The 15,410-nt window shown below is 51.0% G+C and overlaps 6 protein-coding genes and 1 non-coding gene across 7 annotated transcripts; 2 read left to right on the plus strand and 5 right to left on the minus strand.

Annotated features, from left to right (window-relative positions):
* Positions 1–1,445: 1,445 nt before the first annotated feature.
* Positions 1,446–3,885, plus strand: BDV14DRAFT_209271 (monooxygenase; the record flags this gene model as incomplete). Its single annotated transcript, XM_073775604.1, has 6 exons — positions 1,446–1,455; positions 1,525–1,928; positions 1,992–2,251; positions 2,304–2,452; positions 2,513–2,847; positions 2,898–3,885. 6 exons carry the CDS (start codon positions 1,446–1,448, stop codon positions 3,795–3,797), a joined length of 2,058 nt encoding a protein of 685 aa, XP_073627451.1. The 3' UTR covers positions 3,798–3,885.
* A 238-nt stretch (positions 3,886–4,123) lies between these two features.
* BDV14DRAFT_75084 (uncharacterized protein) lies at positions 4,124–4,798 on the plus strand. The gene is made up of 3 exons (XM_073777431.1): positions 4,124–4,281; positions 4,357–4,579; positions 4,669–4,798. The coding sequence occupies exons 1-3, from the start codon at positions 4,263–4,265 to the stop codon at positions 4,727–4,729; spliced, it is 303 nt and encodes a 100-aa protein (XP_073627452.1). The 5' UTR covers positions 4,124–4,262; the 3' UTR covers positions 4,730–4,798.
* On the minus strand, positions 4,782–6,413 carry kat1 (putative 3-ketoacyl-CoA ketothiolase (Kat1)). Its single transcript, XM_073768930.1, has 3 exons — positions 6,185–6,413; positions 5,935–6,115; positions 4,782–5,872 (listed from the first exon to the last, which is right to left on the minus strand). The coding sequence occupies exons 1-3, from the start codon at positions 6,250–6,252 to the stop codon at positions 4,868–4,870; spliced, it is 1,254 nt and encodes a 417-aa protein (XP_073627453.1). The 5' UTR covers positions 6,253–6,413; the 3' UTR covers positions 4,782–4,867.
* A 275-nt stretch (positions 6,414–6,688) lies between these two features.
* BDV14DRAFT_200772 (putative mannosylphosphate transferase (Mnn4)) lies at positions 6,689–7,709 on the minus strand (the record flags this gene model as incomplete). The annotated part of the gene is made up of 3 exons (XM_073773588.1): positions 6,689–6,800; positions 6,849–7,276; positions 7,326–7,709. 3 exons carry the CDS (start codon positions 7,707–7,709, stop codon positions 6,689–6,691), a joined length of 924 nt encoding a protein of 307 aa, XP_073627454.1.
* A 1,136-nt stretch (positions 7,710–8,845) lies between these two features.
* On the minus strand, positions 8,846–8,936 carry BDV14DRAFT_t89. The gene has a single exon. It is a non-coding gene; the product is annotated as a tRNA-Ile (tRNA).
* Positions 8,937–9,490: 554 nt separating this feature from the next.
* Positions 9,491–12,715, minus strand: hsp88 (Hsp70 chaperone Hsp88). Its single transcript, XM_073768931.1, has 5 exons — positions 12,189–12,715; positions 12,084–12,115; positions 10,566–12,012; positions 10,205–10,480; positions 9,491–10,156 (listed from the first exon to the last, which is right to left on the minus strand). The coding sequence occupies exons 1-5, from the start codon at positions 12,261–12,263 to the stop codon at positions 9,851–9,853; spliced, it is 2,136 nt and encodes a 711-aa protein (XP_073627455.1). The 5' UTR covers positions 12,264–12,715; the 3' UTR covers positions 9,491–9,850.
* Positions 12,716–12,751: 36 nt separating this feature from the next.
* On the minus strand, positions 12,752–15,403 carry chsD (chitin synthase D; the record flags this gene model as incomplete). Its single annotated transcript, XM_073775605.1, has 3 exons — positions 12,752–15,084; positions 15,138–15,304; positions 15,359–15,403. 3 exons carry the CDS (start codon positions 15,401–15,403, stop codon positions 12,948–12,950), a joined length of 2,349 nt encoding a protein of 782 aa, XP_073627456.1. The 3' UTR covers positions 12,752–12,947.
* Positions 15,404–15,410: the final 7 nt, after the last annotated feature.

Genomic DNA, 15,410 nt, shown 5'->3' on the forward strand with positions numbered 1-15,410 from the left:
TAGTCTTACCATAGAAGAGACATACTGGGTTGAAACGCAGTATACAACTATTTCCATCAAAAGTTGAGTGTTGGAAAACGGCCGACTACTGGTGTTCGAACCATGTCCGAGCGCGGGGTCAGGCACCAAGGCCTACTCGACGCCGAGATGACCGTCCTACCTAGCTGTTACGCTCCTCTACCTGGCTTTACATCAAGAACCTGCACCGGAATTCAAGGATTCTGCTTTTGGAACTCCATCAATTTTTCCCCTTGAAAGATTGATTAGTCGTTCGACCCCTCGCCCCATGTTATAGATTGCTCGGCAATACCGCACAAGCTATACAGTTGATCTTGAGTTTCAGAGCAGTAGCTCAAAAATGAACGAAATCAGGTAACCCGGCACATACTGCACTCTCCAACAAGTTCAAATGGCTATAAGCCATAAAGCAACCCGATGCAACCGATGGAACCCGAACCCTACTTCTCCCTCCCAATCTTCCAACGCCTTCTGGATTCAACATCATCCTCGCTCAACAACACTGAATACTCCAATCCTTGCTCTACCAATCAAATAAGTACTGTGAAATCCCTCGCAAGCGGACTTTTGAATCATTACTTTCCCGTAATGGGAGGCTGGATCGTCTCACCTAAAGGTCATGCTAGAGGTGAAGGCATCGACCTCCTTCTCTTCGTCCAGAATCTAAGGGGCATTGAAGAAAGAAAGAAAGCACTACGCACTTGAATCATCGCTGCAGATGTTGTTACGGCTGTAACCGAGATCAAAACCAAGACCGGGGCCGATGAGATTCAGCCCGAAGATAGTATACAGGCAGTCTTCGAGAGCCTGAGCACCTTCATCCTGGAGTCACCAAGTAGCGAGCCATGCTGGGTATTCATTCTCTCTGGCTCCAGATTGTCCTTTTATGAGTCTCACGCTACAAAGAAGTCACTGGATCAATTGCCCCGATCTTCATGCCGCGTGTTGTGAGCAGGCAAGAGGGGAATTATGTAAGTAAGCTTGATTTGCGAGAGGATTGTGCGGTGATCGATCGGGCGTTGAGGTATATGGCTTTTCATGAGCCTGACAAGGTGTAATATCGCGACGCACATGCATTTCAGCGAAGGAGCGCTCTCAATCTCTACATGAATGTTGAACTTCCCGTCCGTTCTTATGCTTTAAGGTTAAGGTACACCCGTTGGGTCAGTGTCAATGGATGGAGCCGACAGCGGCTCAGACGGGACCGGCAGGATCCGCAAACCGTTGAGACTGGCGATATTGTCTCCACTTCGGCTTCGATTGTCCACCATGCTACTTGTCAGGTACATGCTAGTACTTTAGCATGGAGCTAAGTATGCAGACTTAGTTTTTACTAAGTCTACTGGTATGGTTCCCAATCCCCGCATCGGAGCGTGAGCTTGCCGCATTTTCACTCAACTTGCCAACCTTGAGCCACATCCAAAATCATGGCTACCAGTGAGTCTTCCCTAGTTGCTCTAAGATCGTTGGATAGTAATGCTCATGCGATTATAGACAATTACACAGGGGGGTCACAGCCTTCTGTCCACCGTGGATTTGAACGACCACCGCGCGCAGATCTGCGCAAGATGATGGCCGCGCAACCTCTTCCCAGCCTGCCTCCAAGGTTGATTGACCCATCGTCCATGGCCGGAAATGCATCAACAATTCAAGCTCGTGCAGTTTTAGATGAACTCAACAATGCGTTGGACCGTCGTGATGTCAACGCGCTCGAAAGCTGCTTCTATGCACCCCAGGCGTACTGGAAGGATGAACTGGCTTTGACGTGGCACTTGCGCACGCTCCGTGATCCTGGTACCATTGCCGCTGGTCTTTTGGAGACTTTGAGGTTGAGAGGTATTGATTCCAGTACTAATAGCGGGATTGGAATCGATGGCGCCGCTGCGTTTGTCCCTGCCACGCCTGTCCTTGTATGTATCAGACCAGGTGTATTTGAGAAACGGCTTGCGCTGACCATCTTCTTTTCTTTATAGCAATTTATCGACTGTCCTATCATCTTCAAAACAAAGTCGCCTGGTGCTCTTTGTCGGGGTAAAGTGGTACTATTGCCCGTTGCTCAAGACTCCAACGGATACGAGGTAGCCTGGAAGATCTGGGTCCTGAGCACGAGACTCGAGAGCCTCGACATACATCCAGAGAACGTCGGGTTGTTGCAATATCCTAGGAAGCCGCTCGATAACTACCAGTCAGAGGACTTCGAAACAGACGTCCTTATTATTGGCGCTGGCAACTCGTAGGTCTCTGTCACCTCTGTCAAATCGATGTTTCGCTCATGATCCCTTCAGCGGCGTTGCTCTCTCTGCTCAACTAAAGGCTTTGGGCGTTCAGAGCATCATTATTGACCGAAACGCTAGACCCGGAGACAACTGGGCCCTTCGATACGACTGCATGAAGTTCCATATCCCTACTTCGTTCTGTCATCTTCCTCATATGCGTCAGTCTTGCCGTTTCTTGCCCATGGATTAAGTATGATTATAATGTTTACATACACCAGGCTACGATAAAGAACTGCAGACGCCTCATCTCCTAACACGAGACGAGCTAGCGTTACAAGTTTGTCGATATGTCGAGACTTTCAACCTGAATATTATCAACTCGGCCCAGATTCAGTGGACAGAGTATGACGAGGCCAACAAAAAGTGGACCATCACGTTTCAAACACCAACTGGTCGGTGCAAAGCTGTCTCGAAGCATCTCGTTATGGCAACAGGAATTGGGTCTCAAAAACCTTACATCCCACAAATTGCCGAGCCGCACTTGTTCAAGGGAATCAGCTTGCACTCGGCGGGTTACATGAATGCAACTCTGTTAAAGCAACAGGGAGTCAAGGTAACCCAGATACAAATTCCCGATAGCCGTAGCTAACCCGATAACCTCAGTCTGTGGCAATCATCGGCTCAGCAAACACAGCATTCGACATCCTCACAGACTGTCACAACGCCGGCTTGAAAGCAACCATGGTCGCCAGATCCCCAACGTATATCGTTCCATTGGACTATCTTTGCCATGAAGCTAGTCTCGGTGCTTACGACGCGGATCTCGAAGCAGCCGATAACATGTTCCTCTCCTTACCCTCCGTCATAGACGGCCAATTAGCGCGTAATCTATTTGCGGGTTTCGCATCAGCTGAACCGCAGCGCTACGCCGCTCTGAAAGCCGCTGGATTCCCCGCTCTCGATAGCAGCGACCCATCTTGTGCGCTGATCCATAATCTGCTTGAACGGGCGGGTGGACACTACGTTGACGTAGGCGGGACAAAGCTAATTGAGAATAAGCAAGTCGGTATGAAAGCTTGCGTTGAGCCCACCGGGTATACGGCAAGTGGTCTCCGCTTCTCAGATGGGAGTTGTCTGGATGTAGATACGGTGATATGGTGCACTGGCTTCGCTGATGCAAATGCGGCCGACACGGCGGCCGCCATTCTCGGTGGAGCTGTTGGAGTATCAGGGCCAGGGCCAGGTGCAGCCGAAGCCAATCCGGATGGTGGGAAAGATAACCCCAAGGAAAAAGTGCATATTCTATCCCCACAAGAGATTGCCTCGAGACTAGATGCGACATGGGGCGTTGATGCTGAAGGCGAGGTCCGCGGGATGTGGAAGCGGCATGCAAACATTGACAATTTCTGGATCATGGGCGGGCATACTCAGTTTCATAGGTGGCATTCGCGGACTCTGGCGCTGCAGATTAAGGCTGCGCTGGAGGGTATACTACCGCCGGCGTATAGATCTACTCCTTCGTCTGCATCTGGGCCTGCATCAAGAAAGACTGCGCATCTTTAGTTAGCTACGATGATTCTTCAGCTCACTGTACCCACCTTAATTGTAAGAACCTAGCTAGACCCTTGCTCAAGACCGAGACCGACCGGATCATTCGGATGCTATTCAGCTGTAACTAAACCTACACAAAATAGTGTTATCTTGAGTATGATTCGGGATATTCGACTCAGCTGTCAGACTCGGGGATAGGGCTTCGGGGCGGAACGGGGAGGTGAAGGAATCTCCGCTCCGCACCGCAGTCCAGGTACTCCAGCTCACTCTGAGGTACAGAGTAGGTACGGTAGGGCAGCTCCGGCTGGAGTTCACCCGACCATCGGGATCACCCCGATCCCCGCCTCAGAACCTAGTATATAACCGTTGCAGATTCCTGTACTTTACTGTCATTATCATCAATATCAACATTCAATCCAATCCAGTCCCAACCTCCAATACAAAAACCAAAGACACCACCCAAAAACAACCGCCAAAATGCCCGTCTACCACATCAGTACCATCCCCTCCCCCAAAATCCCACCCCCTTCCCGCACCCCCTCATCCCCCAATACTAACACCCCAATCCTAGTCCTCTTCCGCCTCAAACCAACCGTAACCCCCTCGCAAGTAACCCACTGGACCACCCTCGCAAAAAACATGGTCGGGCAGATCCCAGGTCTATTGGATCTAAAAGCCGGTGGACCGCTGCCGATCTGTGTCCCCCGCGCAAAGGGGTTCAATATGGGTCTTGTTGCGATTTTGGAGAAGGAGGGGGATTTGCAGGGGTATGCGGTTCATCCGGCGCATTTGGAGTATGTATCGCCTAACTTATCCTTTATTGGAGATTTTGGGGGGTTGATTTGGGTTTGATGGGATGAAGCTAACGGTTTGTTTGTGGTAGGGTTCATAAGTTGCGCGAGGAGTATTGCGAGGAGACGCTTGCTTATGATTTTGAGTTTTGAATTTGATTATAAGAACGATACCGAGACCGATGGTAGGAGGAAGTGAGCGTGAATCATATACTATATAAACAAATATGTACAATCAATCGATCAATTAACATCAGTGGACAGCTAAGCTAGCTCTGTAAATTTCCCGAATCAAGCCTGCTCGTTAACAAACAACCCCGCCATCCCCTGCCCAGTCCCAATACACATACTCGTAACAAGAACCTTCGCCTTGGTCCTTCTTGCCTCAGACAGAATAGTAGCAATCTGTCTAGCCCCCGTCGCACCAAGCGGGTGTCCCAACGCAATCGCTCCACCACGGGGGTTAACCTTTGCATGGTCGAGCCCCAGATTCTGAACGCAGTAAACGGCCATACTGGCAAACGCCTCGTTAATCTCAAAGATATCGACGTCGTCTTTGCTGATATCGAACTTTGACAGGAGCTTGGGAATAGCAGCGGTGGGTCCAATCCCCATTACGCGCGGAGGGACACCGGCGACTGTTGCGCCGCAGAATTTCGCAAGGATGGGTTGGCCGAGTTCAATGGCTTTGCTGCGGCGCATGAGGAGGACGGCGGCCGCGCCGTCAGTGACTTGGCTTGAGTTGCCGCCTGTGCTTCGATCGCCGAAATCAGGGAAGGCAGGGCGGATCTTGCTTAGTGATTCAACGGTAGTGCCGTAGCGGACTCCGTCGTCCTTGGAGAGTGTGATGCTCTTCTCCTCGCCGGTCTTGGGATCCTTGACTCTCGTCGTGATGGGGACGATCTCGTCGTCGAATTGTCCGCTCCTCTGAGCTTGCTCTGCGCGTCGGAAAGATTCAGCGGCATAAACATCCTGCTGCGCACGACTGATCCCAAAGTCCTTGCCTACATTCTCGCTTGTCTGGCCCATTGGCTGCATGCAGTCGGCAGCCTCTTGGTTCTGCAGGACTTCCGAGTTGAAGGGCTTGTTGAGGCGGTCGCCGCCAGCACTCATGAGCTCTGCACCGAGAGCGATACCAACGTCGATTGAGCCGAGGGAGATCTGGTTCGCGATATCCTGGACTGCCTTGAGGCCAGAAGAGCAGAAGCGGTTGACGGAGGATGCGCCTGACGTATGCGGGATTCCGGCGGCGAGGGAGGCGGCGCGGACGAGGTAGGCGGCTTTGCCGTCGTTGACCTGCACAAGAAACATATTAGCGCCCTGTTGTGATAGGTCGAGGAAAGAAACAGGAAACGTACATTTCCAAGACAAACATCCTCGACAAGCGCAGGGTCAATCTGGCTCTTCGCAATGACTTCCTTGAGAAGGGCGTACACGAGATAATCAAGCTCTGTGTCCTTGAAACCACCCTTGCGGGATTTTGTGAGCGGGGTGCGGAGGGAGAGGGTGATCACAACATCATCGGGGTTCTTCTGCGTACTATCCATGAGAATCGAGTTAGCTCTTTGTTCGATCTGCGGGGGAAGGGGACGGTGGCGGAAGCCTTACATTGCGGCGACGCCCTTGTTGCCTGGGCGGAGGTGCGACAGGATGGAGTTTAGGCGTTCGGCGGCCATGTTTATGCTTTGTAATTGGTATGGATGGATATTATTGAAGACCTGGGTGTGAGGAAAGGAAAGAAAAGAGGGAAAGTCGAGAGTTGCCTCTCGAGTCCTGACGATCGAGTCTGGGGCAGCCGAGCGGGAACCGAGGCATCTCTGTTGCGACGTTATCCGAGCGACCAATCAGACTGCAATTCCGCTGCCGAGTTTCAGGATTTCAGGATTAAATTCTAAACACGTTGTATTCCAAAATTCGAGTAAGAATAGTAATATTAAGATCTTGTAACAATGACCTATATGTTCCCAATGCAGAAATGCTACCAACTCAAACCATAACTCCGGTCCTGAACTCCAACAACCGATGCGAGTATTATACAGGCGCCGCAACTAGAAGCCTGAAACTTCCATGTCGCAGATTGAGCCAAGAACGTGTATCAAGAAAGCCAAGAGACTACTCATACTGCCGGTCATCTTTGCCCTCTTGTTCCTCCTTCTCTTTCGCCTTTTGGGCGGCGATGACCTCGTCGGAAATCCATTCCTCAAGCGCGGGGTCCCAAGTATAACTGCACTAGTTAGCTTTGCCTTTGCACTATCGCGTTGTGGTAACTCACTGGTTATACTTTGTCTCCTTCAACGCCTTTTCATGATATTCATCTTTCAGGACAGACTCGAAACGGAACGGTACTTTCGCCGCAACTCCTTCAAAGAACGTCGAGCGGAGCGGGTAGATGTCATTGACCAGGTAGTTGTGGTTATTCTTGCACCCGAACTCGTTCGGTTTGAGTTCGTTCAGCCGACTGAGACCGGTGATGTCGATGTAGAGACCAGTCTTCATGTCGATCCACCGAGCGTCGATGATGTTCAGGCCCATTCCGCGATCTCGTTGGCGAGCCCATGGGTTGATGTCCAGAAGGTAGGAGTGCTCCACGTCGGGGTTGGTGGTGTTGTAGTGGTATTCGGTACCGTTGAACTCGTCGGCGAGGCGGAACAGCGTGGTTTCGGAGACTTGAGTGTCGATGTCCCAGTCCCAGGGCATGATCTACACGCAATTAGTTATAGCCTTCAGTCTCGAGGATAGAGAAGCATACCCTCCCATTCCACCACCACCCCAACAGCGTCCCATGTGCAAGCCATGTCTCCAGCTTGTGATCATTGAAGAACTCAAAGTACGAATGAATGATGTGTGTCAGCACCTGCGAGCGCTGCTCTTTTGGGACAGGGTTCTTAAAGAACCGCGAGTCATAGTGGGCATGGATCTCGTCGTTCCCAGGCTCTTGGTAGTACTTGTACTCGTCCGAGGTGTTGAGCCCGTACTTGCTCCATAGATCGAGCGGCGCATCCTGGCCGACGATTGTGCCGTGGTCGGGGCTTGTTGCTGGTGCGCCGTGCGAGTTGGAAGCTGGTATGGCGGATGCTGTTGCAGTTGCAGCGCAGAGCGTACCGATTAGGGAGAGGATGCCGCGGGGGTTCATTGCGGCGGAGGGAGGGCGGAAGGTGGAAATCGGCGTCGGAGTTTGGATTACGTTTGCGTTCTCATTCTGGGGGAGAATGGTATAAGTATAAGACAAATAAGAATAGTGATTAAAGATAGGATAGTAAGATTTTGTTAGGAAGATGCAGCTCGGAAGACAAGGCCGTAGGACACCGTGAGCGAGGGGCGGTGATGAAGAAAGAAAGCGAGAGATCTCCAGGCCTATATAGAGCGCCTTCCAGTAAAATATTCAAGGAAAAGAAGGAAAAGAAAGATAACGATGGGAGATGCAAGAGATTCAGCGATAGTGTCGAAGAGAACGTGAGGGGTCGCACTTGGCCAGGAAAAAAGGGACGTCAAGAGTCTTGAAAGCCGAACAATCCGCTGGATCCTTCCTCTGGTTACACCCTGACTGGTTCCTGTCAGAGCCAATTGCTCCACTACTTGACGCCTTTGGTCTAGTCAGGGAGTCAGGGACTGAACTAATTGAACTAAATGTTCTCAGGGTGCACGCTGCTCTGTGCTTTAGGCTGCTCCATTTTCTGCTTTGATATTGGTGCAAGAGCGTTGGGAGGAGAAAGCTGGGCATAGCAGACTCATTTGGTTAGGTGACTACATCGTCCAGGTACAGATGACAGGAAATTACTAGAGATATTGTACACCGCAAATCTACAGCACCCGACGATAAGTGAGAACCTTGAATCCTGATCGTCTCTTGTCGCGTGCCATTTTGCCCGATTCGCCGGCTCCACATTTGAACGCGATGCTACACCACCACTTGCCAACCAGACATACAAGAGTTGAAGATCATGGATGATTCATACTTTTAGCAGTAGATCTTCTTCAATATTGTCAATCAACATTCTCAAGCACGGCAATTATTATTACTGCAAACTGCCATGTCACCCTTGTATCAGAACATCCCCCATGACCGACTATATTAACGCCGCCTATCCCCGACTCCGCAGGGACCACTCGCTGTAAGCGGGAAGCACGAAGTAAACGAATACGACTGCGCCTTCCGTATCAACAGAAAGGTAGACCAGCACACGAAACAAGAATATAGGTCGACCTTACTACAAAGCGTAACGGTGACTAGACTCAATGAGTAAAGAGACAAAAAGCAAAAAAGAACCCTGGTCCCGGCGAGGATCGAACTCGCGATCGCCAAGACTCCCTCGTGAGAAAGTTATAAGCTTGACGCTTTAACCGACTAAGCTACGGGACCAGTTGGCAGTTTTTTTCACTGTCAGTGCTTATGTACGGCGGCCACATCGATATGCCACACTACAGCCTTTTGATTGATCATCGCGCGCTGTGATGGTTTTTTAGAAGGGTGGTTTGCAGTACACTTACTGCTTTTTCTCATGCTGGTAAGGATAAGAGGAGAATGGCGTTCGTATTGCCAGATTAGTTTCGAGGGTTTGGGTGTGGCCCTGGCATGGGGACCCGCGAAGAATAAAACTCTTCAGCAGTTGCCGGGGTTGCCCGCCTTGCTCCGTTGCGGACGTTGGAAATTGCAACGTCCTAGTGTGTGAGAAAGTGACAGCATATCGATTATCCCGTCTTCAAGCCTTGGGATCGCTGTGATAAGCCAGATAAGTGATAGCGTTAGAACAGGATACCATCAGTCTTGAGTCTGAGCAGAAATTGCCAGTGACAGAGTCCGAGCCGAGATTAGGGCTGGAAGATGGGGCAAATTTATACCTGGGCCGGTCGTCCGGGTAGTTGCAAGTGGCGGTATAGAAGGGGGTTTACGACTACAACATGCGCAATAGTATTGAGTCCTCTATTAACGATATAAATACTTTTCATCAGCGGTCTATCCACGTGTCTGATATCTAGTCCTTCCGTCGTATCATAGGTGGTCCAGAGAAGCAAGCAAGCAAGCAAGCAGCAGCTTGACGCAATGGCCAACGCATCGCACTCATATAAAGTCATCATCAAAGGGGAATAAAATGAAAATCGTTCTACACCTGTCGTTTCATGAGGGGAGAGAAAACGAGACGGCAACAAAAAAAGCAGTCCGACGAACTTGGATGTTTATTCATGGGCGATCTCATCAAGCTGTATATGCATGGGCTCAATGACTGAAAAGGAAATGGAATATATTCGATTCGTCCCAACTTTCAACTAGGCCGTTTACTGCTTCTCGGCCTCGGGGTTCTCGGCTTCGACAGGGGCATCCTTCATCTCAGCGTCGGGCTTTTCCTCGGCCTTGGCGTCTTCTGAGGCCTTCTTAGCCTCCTCTTCGGCCTTGCGCTTGGCCTCGATCTCAGCGCGCTTCTTGGCAGCCTCCTCTTCTTGAGCCTTCTGGATAGCCTCACGCTCAGCGTCAAGCTTCTCACGGTGGCGCTGGATGATGGGACCGGCAACGAAGCGGATCTCTTCGAGCTTGGAAACGTAGACGGACTTGGTGGTGTCCTCACCCTCCTCGTACAGCCAGTCCTGTTCAAGTTAGCTTTTGCCATTACATGAGTAAAGGTTCGAACATACCTCGAGATCCGTGAGCTTAGCACGAAGCTTGTCCTTCTCCTCTTCACTGGCAAACTCGGCGTAGACGCCATCGATCTTGTCACGCATCTCGTAGATGGTACCCTCGAGCTCGTTCTTCTTCTCATCCGTCTCGGCAATGAGCTTGTCCTCCATGTACATGGAGTTCTCGCGTTCTTGCCAGCTGTCGCGGAGAGACTGCTCAAGCTGGGCAGAGCCAATAGAGATGGGCAGGTCACCCTTGCGGACCTGCTTCTTGACCTTGCGGGTCTTCTTGGGCTGTTCAGAGTTTGCGTCAGCGTGCTTAGCCTTAGAATACGTCGACGACGTGGCCAACGAAGGGAAATCCTGATTTCTAACTTACCTCGCCTTCCTTAGTCTCACCCTCCTCAGGAACAGGCTCCTCAACCTCAACATCCTCAACGTAGTATCCGGACTCGAGGTTCAGGATACCGTGCAAGTTAAGTCTAGCCTTGAGCTTGCAGATCATGAAGTCGTCGTTAGCATCGGCCTTGACGCCCTTGACGGAGAAACGGCCAACCCATGGGTTGATCTTGCCGGGAAGACCCTCGGGCTTGGCGTAACGAGCCTCGAGATCGAAGGGCTGCTTGCGGTAGAAAGTGAGGATCTTGGTGGAAGGCATGACGTTGCCGCGGTTGAACACCGTCAAGCTAGTATCCTCGTCGGGAATGTCGGGAGACTGCTCCCATGTGAACTCGATAGGGTAGGAGACGATGTCGTGAACGGAGAAGTCACGGACACGGAAAACGGGAGAGAGAATGGCGCAGCCGAAAGCACATCCACGGGCGATGGCCTCATCCTGGTTAAGAGTGAAGGAAAGGTTCTTGCCGAAGAACTTGTTGACAGCATCCTTGATGGCAGGGACACGAGTGCAGCCACCAACCATCTCAACAAAGTCAATGTCCTCAGGCTTGAGCTTGGCCTCGGCAAGAGCCTGCTCCAGAGGAACGGTAACACGGTCCAACAGAGGCTTGACCATCTCCTCCAACTCCTCACGCTTGACGATCGCGCGGACGTCAACGTCCTCCATGAGGGACTCGATGCTCATAGGAGCAACGGAGTTGGCAGAGAGAATCTTCTTGAGCTTCTCAGCAGCAACAAGGGTACGGGCCCAAGCCTTGGGGTTGGTGCGGATGTCGATCTTAAACTTCTCCTTGAACTCATCGGCGAAGTGGTCGGTCAAAGCCTTGTCGAAGTTACGACCACCGAAGTGACGGTCGTAAGCAGTGGACTTGACGTTGAGCTCACCCTTGCGGAACTCAACAATGGTAGCAGTGTAGTCAGTGTAACCAATGTCGACGAACATGACACGGCGAGGCTTCTCCTCAGGGCCAGGGAGGTCAACCTTGGTAATACCGTATCCGAGAGCGGTAGCGGTGTTGTCGTTGATCAGTCTGAGAACCTTGAGGCCAGCAATCTCACCGGCGTCGAGCATGGCGCGACGCTGGATGTCGGTGAACCAAGCGGGAACGCTGATGGTAACATCTGCGACGGGGAGTCTGAGCTCCTTGGAGGTGATATCACGGATCTTGGTCAGATACGCGGCGACAAGCTGGATGGCGGAGAATTTTTCCTTCTTGCCGAGATAGTTGACCTCGACACCGGCCTGGCCGTTGACGTCACAGAGCTGCGCAACGCTGAACTCCTGCTCAATCGCGATATCAGGGTCACTGTATGAGCGGCCAATCAGGCGCTTGAGGTTACCAGCAGTGTTCTTGAGGTTGGAGGTCTCTTGCGTCTTCGCGGCTTCACCGATGTGTCTGCTTCTGGCGCTGAAACCGATAAGGGAACTGAATAAAATCTTAAGTTAGTCTCCACGAAAGAATGGATATGCGACAGAAAAAGCAATGAGAAAGCATACGGTGTCTGTCTGTTTGAAACTTCGTTGGCAATCTAGACGGGTTGATACATGTTAGCGGATGGAGGGGAAACAAGGAAAAATAGGCGGCGGGGCGGGAAGACGCACAATGTCAATACCCTTGTTACGGGCAACACCAATCTTGGTGCTCTGGGCACCGAAATCTATACCGACGACAGACATTGTGACGGGGGTATATTATGGTAGGCGGGGGAGGTGGTGGGAGGGGGGAGATCGGAAGAGATGGAGAAAGAGAGCGAAAGGTGAGAGGGGAGAATGAGCGATAGTAATAATTTGCAGCAGCGGCGCCACTGGAGCGGGAGTCTTGGGTATCTGAGGTGTGGCTAGGGCCTGGCAACGTGGGCGGCCTTGGGTCGTCAAGCGGTCAAGACTTTTCTTCTGGTCCACTAATTCTGACGCTGCGTTGACTGAACACGAAGTCGAGGGCAGGAATTGGGCTTTGAAATGATTATTGCAGGATTGCAAGTCTGATTGCGAGAAAAGCTCGAGTCGAGTATTTGTCTTTGTGCAGCCTCACTGACTTGGCTGGTGCCCATCGAACCTTCTGGCTCCTGCTGGACAACTCCCCTCCCTCACCGCCTGCTGTCCACGGCAGAATTCTATCTTTGGAGGGGTTCGTCATCCGTGATCGACAGGTCGCTTATCGATATCGTCTTGCCACTCATTTACTGGGAAGCCAAACACACCTTGGCAACAATGGGTTGGCATTGCTAACAAAACATGAAGGATACCCCATTATAACCATGCAGCTGATCAATAGGCAATCAACCAATGCGTTAAAGTTACATAAAACAATCCATATCCATTTCTCACGCCCTTGCCCAAGCCGCATTATTCCAAGTTCTCTCAAGCAATTGTTCCTCGTTTCCGCGACTTCGCCATGCTTGGACTCTTGCTCAAGCGCTGTGCCTGCGGGCTTTCCACTTCCGACATGGTTCGGCTTATGGTTGACTCATACGACGATTTGGGAATACTCTCAGACTCTACAGCCATAGAGTCGGCTACATCCTCTGCTTCGGTGGCTTCTTCTGATACCGTGTCTGCTGTCTCTGAGAGCGCTAGTTCAGTTTGGCTGTCCTGAGTTGAGGCACGATCCGCGTCACCGCTTGGCCGCGGTGATAGGGCAAGCTCTGTCTTTTGGCCATCACAAGATGAGTCAATGCTCTGACGAGGGGTTGCGGCTTCTTGCGCCTTGCGACTGAGATAGTTCTTCTCGTCGTTCATCAGACTCTCCACATTATGTGGCATCTCGATAGCATCCAGACCAGACTCGGATGAAAGTACAGACTCGGTCGACCATGGTGTGTGAAAACCGATTCGTGGGATCTCCGGTAGAGGAGACAAGAACTTCGTCAGTCCGGTCTCAGGATCGATTCCGACACTAACCATTCCTTTGGTAGGCGGGGGTTCTTCGTTTGAAAAGCGTCCGGTGAGCTTTCTCCAGGGGCGAACGGGCACTCCTTTCCCTTCAACTGCGGATCGGAAGGTTTCTACCTCAACGTTCAGTTCGTCTCCCCTCTCTTCTGCCTGCCGCACGGCTTGTTCAGGCGTAGTAAAGTCATCAGCTCGGGCAGCATCGGTCCTGGGCCCTCCCCACGTGCGATGACCTGCGGTGAATATGCCGTACACCATGTACAGCCAATTGAAGAAAGGGTTCAGAATAAACATCAGTGGGTAAAGCCAGGCTTTGTATCGCTTGAGTTTCAAACCGAAGTAGAACATCAGAGTATAGTTTAGAGCAAGCGATATGACGACAAAGCCGACAGGGAGATCATCCACTCTGCTGGTAGTTGTCATGATCGATATGATCAGGATAAAGAAAAGCAGTGCAGTTGTTCGAACAGTGTTTTGCAGAAGGCGAACCAAGCATAAGAGGGGATACCGTCTCCATAGACGGACATCAGTGAGCATACAGACTTCGTTTGTGATGTAACCCAGAAACCATCGACGACGTTGCTTCAGAAGACTAGCAAATGTCTGCACTGCCTCTGTTTTGCAAAATGCTGTGGTGCACATTTGAATTTGGTAGCGCTTCCTGGCACCGATCATGAACAGGTGGGTTAGCCAGCGGTCTTCGCCGAGATAACATTTTCCATAGTCAAACAGATCCTCGCATTGTTCAGCTTTGTCGGCGAAATAATACTTGGCCATCTTGCGAAATGCAGAGAAGCGGAGGATTGTCAGGGCTCCTGGAAGACAAGTCACTGCGCCACAGCCAGACTCGACAGATCTCTCAAAAAGCTGACCATGAATGTATTCCATGTCTTGTAGGACAGTGATAAGAGAGTTCTTCTCGGTAGTCGATGTGATGATTCCGGCCATGGCTAACATGTTGCGTTGGCTTCCTGGCTTCAACTCCATATCGTACATAAAATTTTGAAGACAAAATCGATCAAGCATACAATCAGAGTCAATAAACAGCAGGAACAGGTCGTCATGCTGTTTGAGATAGTCTGCGTATACTTTGTCGATGAGCCGAAAGCTTTGCTTTTGACAGTGTCGTTTGCCTCCGTGTCTGAACCGGGACACTGTAACCCTTGCTCCCTTGTATGTCACATCGATGCTCTGTGGGTAGCTTCTAAGCGATATCGGTATACCGAGATGGTTGATAACGCGAAGATATGGCTCGTCGATAAAATTGCCGTCATATGAGAGGAAAACGTGGATGCAACGCCCAGGGTAATCACTGCTGACAACAGAGTCGACAGCTTTGATCAAGACCTCAGGTGTTTCCTTATAGACCGGCATTATGATGACAACCTTGGGAGCAGTTGCAGCGTCAAGGACCTCCTTGATCCTGTTTGTCTTTCCTATCGAGTTGGTGATGATTCTGTAAACGCAAAACAACCATGGTATGGTGAGAAGCCCGGCAAAGGCCCAGAATGCAAACCACTGGAGGAAAGAGACCATGGCCGGTGGGAACTTGTGGCTGATGTGTGGAGGAAAGGGAAGCGTCGTGATCATGACGGGGAGGAATATGCCTCTGGTAGAGCGTTAGCCCATGTTCCTGTGCAGAAAAGTAATGAAACTCCCTACCTCAAGGTTGAGAAGATGATGATCATCGAAACAGCAAGGCACCTGATGGTCCAGTGATCTGCCTTTTGGTATACCTTGATGAGACAGTAGATGAAGGCAGCGAGGAAGAGTACCCATTCTATAAACGCAGCGATCATGAAGGGACTGATGGTGGCGACGAAGATGATCTAGAGAAATGAGTATGTGTAGAATCTCTCCCCAAGGGTCTATGTCCAACTTACGTCCTTGACCGGCCATTTACCTGGCGACTCTTTCCCGTCTTTCATGGTGACT

This window comes from Aspergillus stella-maris (assembly GCF_047715825.1).
Source record: "Aspergillus stella-maris strain CBS 113639 unplaced genomic scaffold BDV14scaffold_32, whole genome shotgun sequence".
In the NCBI taxonomy this organism is placed as follows: domain Eukaryota; kingdom Fungi; phylum Ascomycota; class Eurotiomycetes; order Eurotiales; family Aspergillaceae; genus Aspergillus; species Aspergillus stella-maris.

Coding starts and splice junctions, on each gene's coding strand:
- hsp88 (XM_073768931.1), bottom strand. CDS start 12,263: ATGTCTGTCGTCGGTATAGATTTCGGTGCCCAGAGCACCAAGATTGGT. Junction 12,013..12,083: donor GTTTCAAACAGACAGACACC/GTATGCTTTCTC, acceptor GATTTTATTCAG/TTCCCTTATCGGTTTCAGCG. Junction 10,481..10,565: donor GTGAGACTAAGGAAGGCGAG/GTAAGTTAGAAA, acceptor AACTCTGAACAG/CCCAAGAAGACCCGCAAGGT.
- BDV14DRAFT_75084 (XM_073777431.1), top strand. Junction 4,580..4,668: donor GTTCATCCGGCGCATTTGGA/GTATGTATCGCC, acceptor TGTTTGTGGTAG/GGTTCATAAGTTGCGCGAGG.
- kat1 (XM_073768930.1), bottom strand. CDS start 6,252: ATGGCCGCCGAACGCCTAAACTCCATCCTGTCGCACCTCCGCCCAGGC. Junction 6,116..6,184: donor AACAAGGGCGTCGCCGCAAT/GTAAGGCTTCCG, acceptor TCTCATGGATAG/TACGCAGAAGAACCCCGATG. Junction 5,873..5,934: donor AGGATGTTTGTCTTGGAAAT/GTACGTTTCCTG, acceptor TTTCTTGTGCAG/GTCAACGACGGCAAAGCCGC.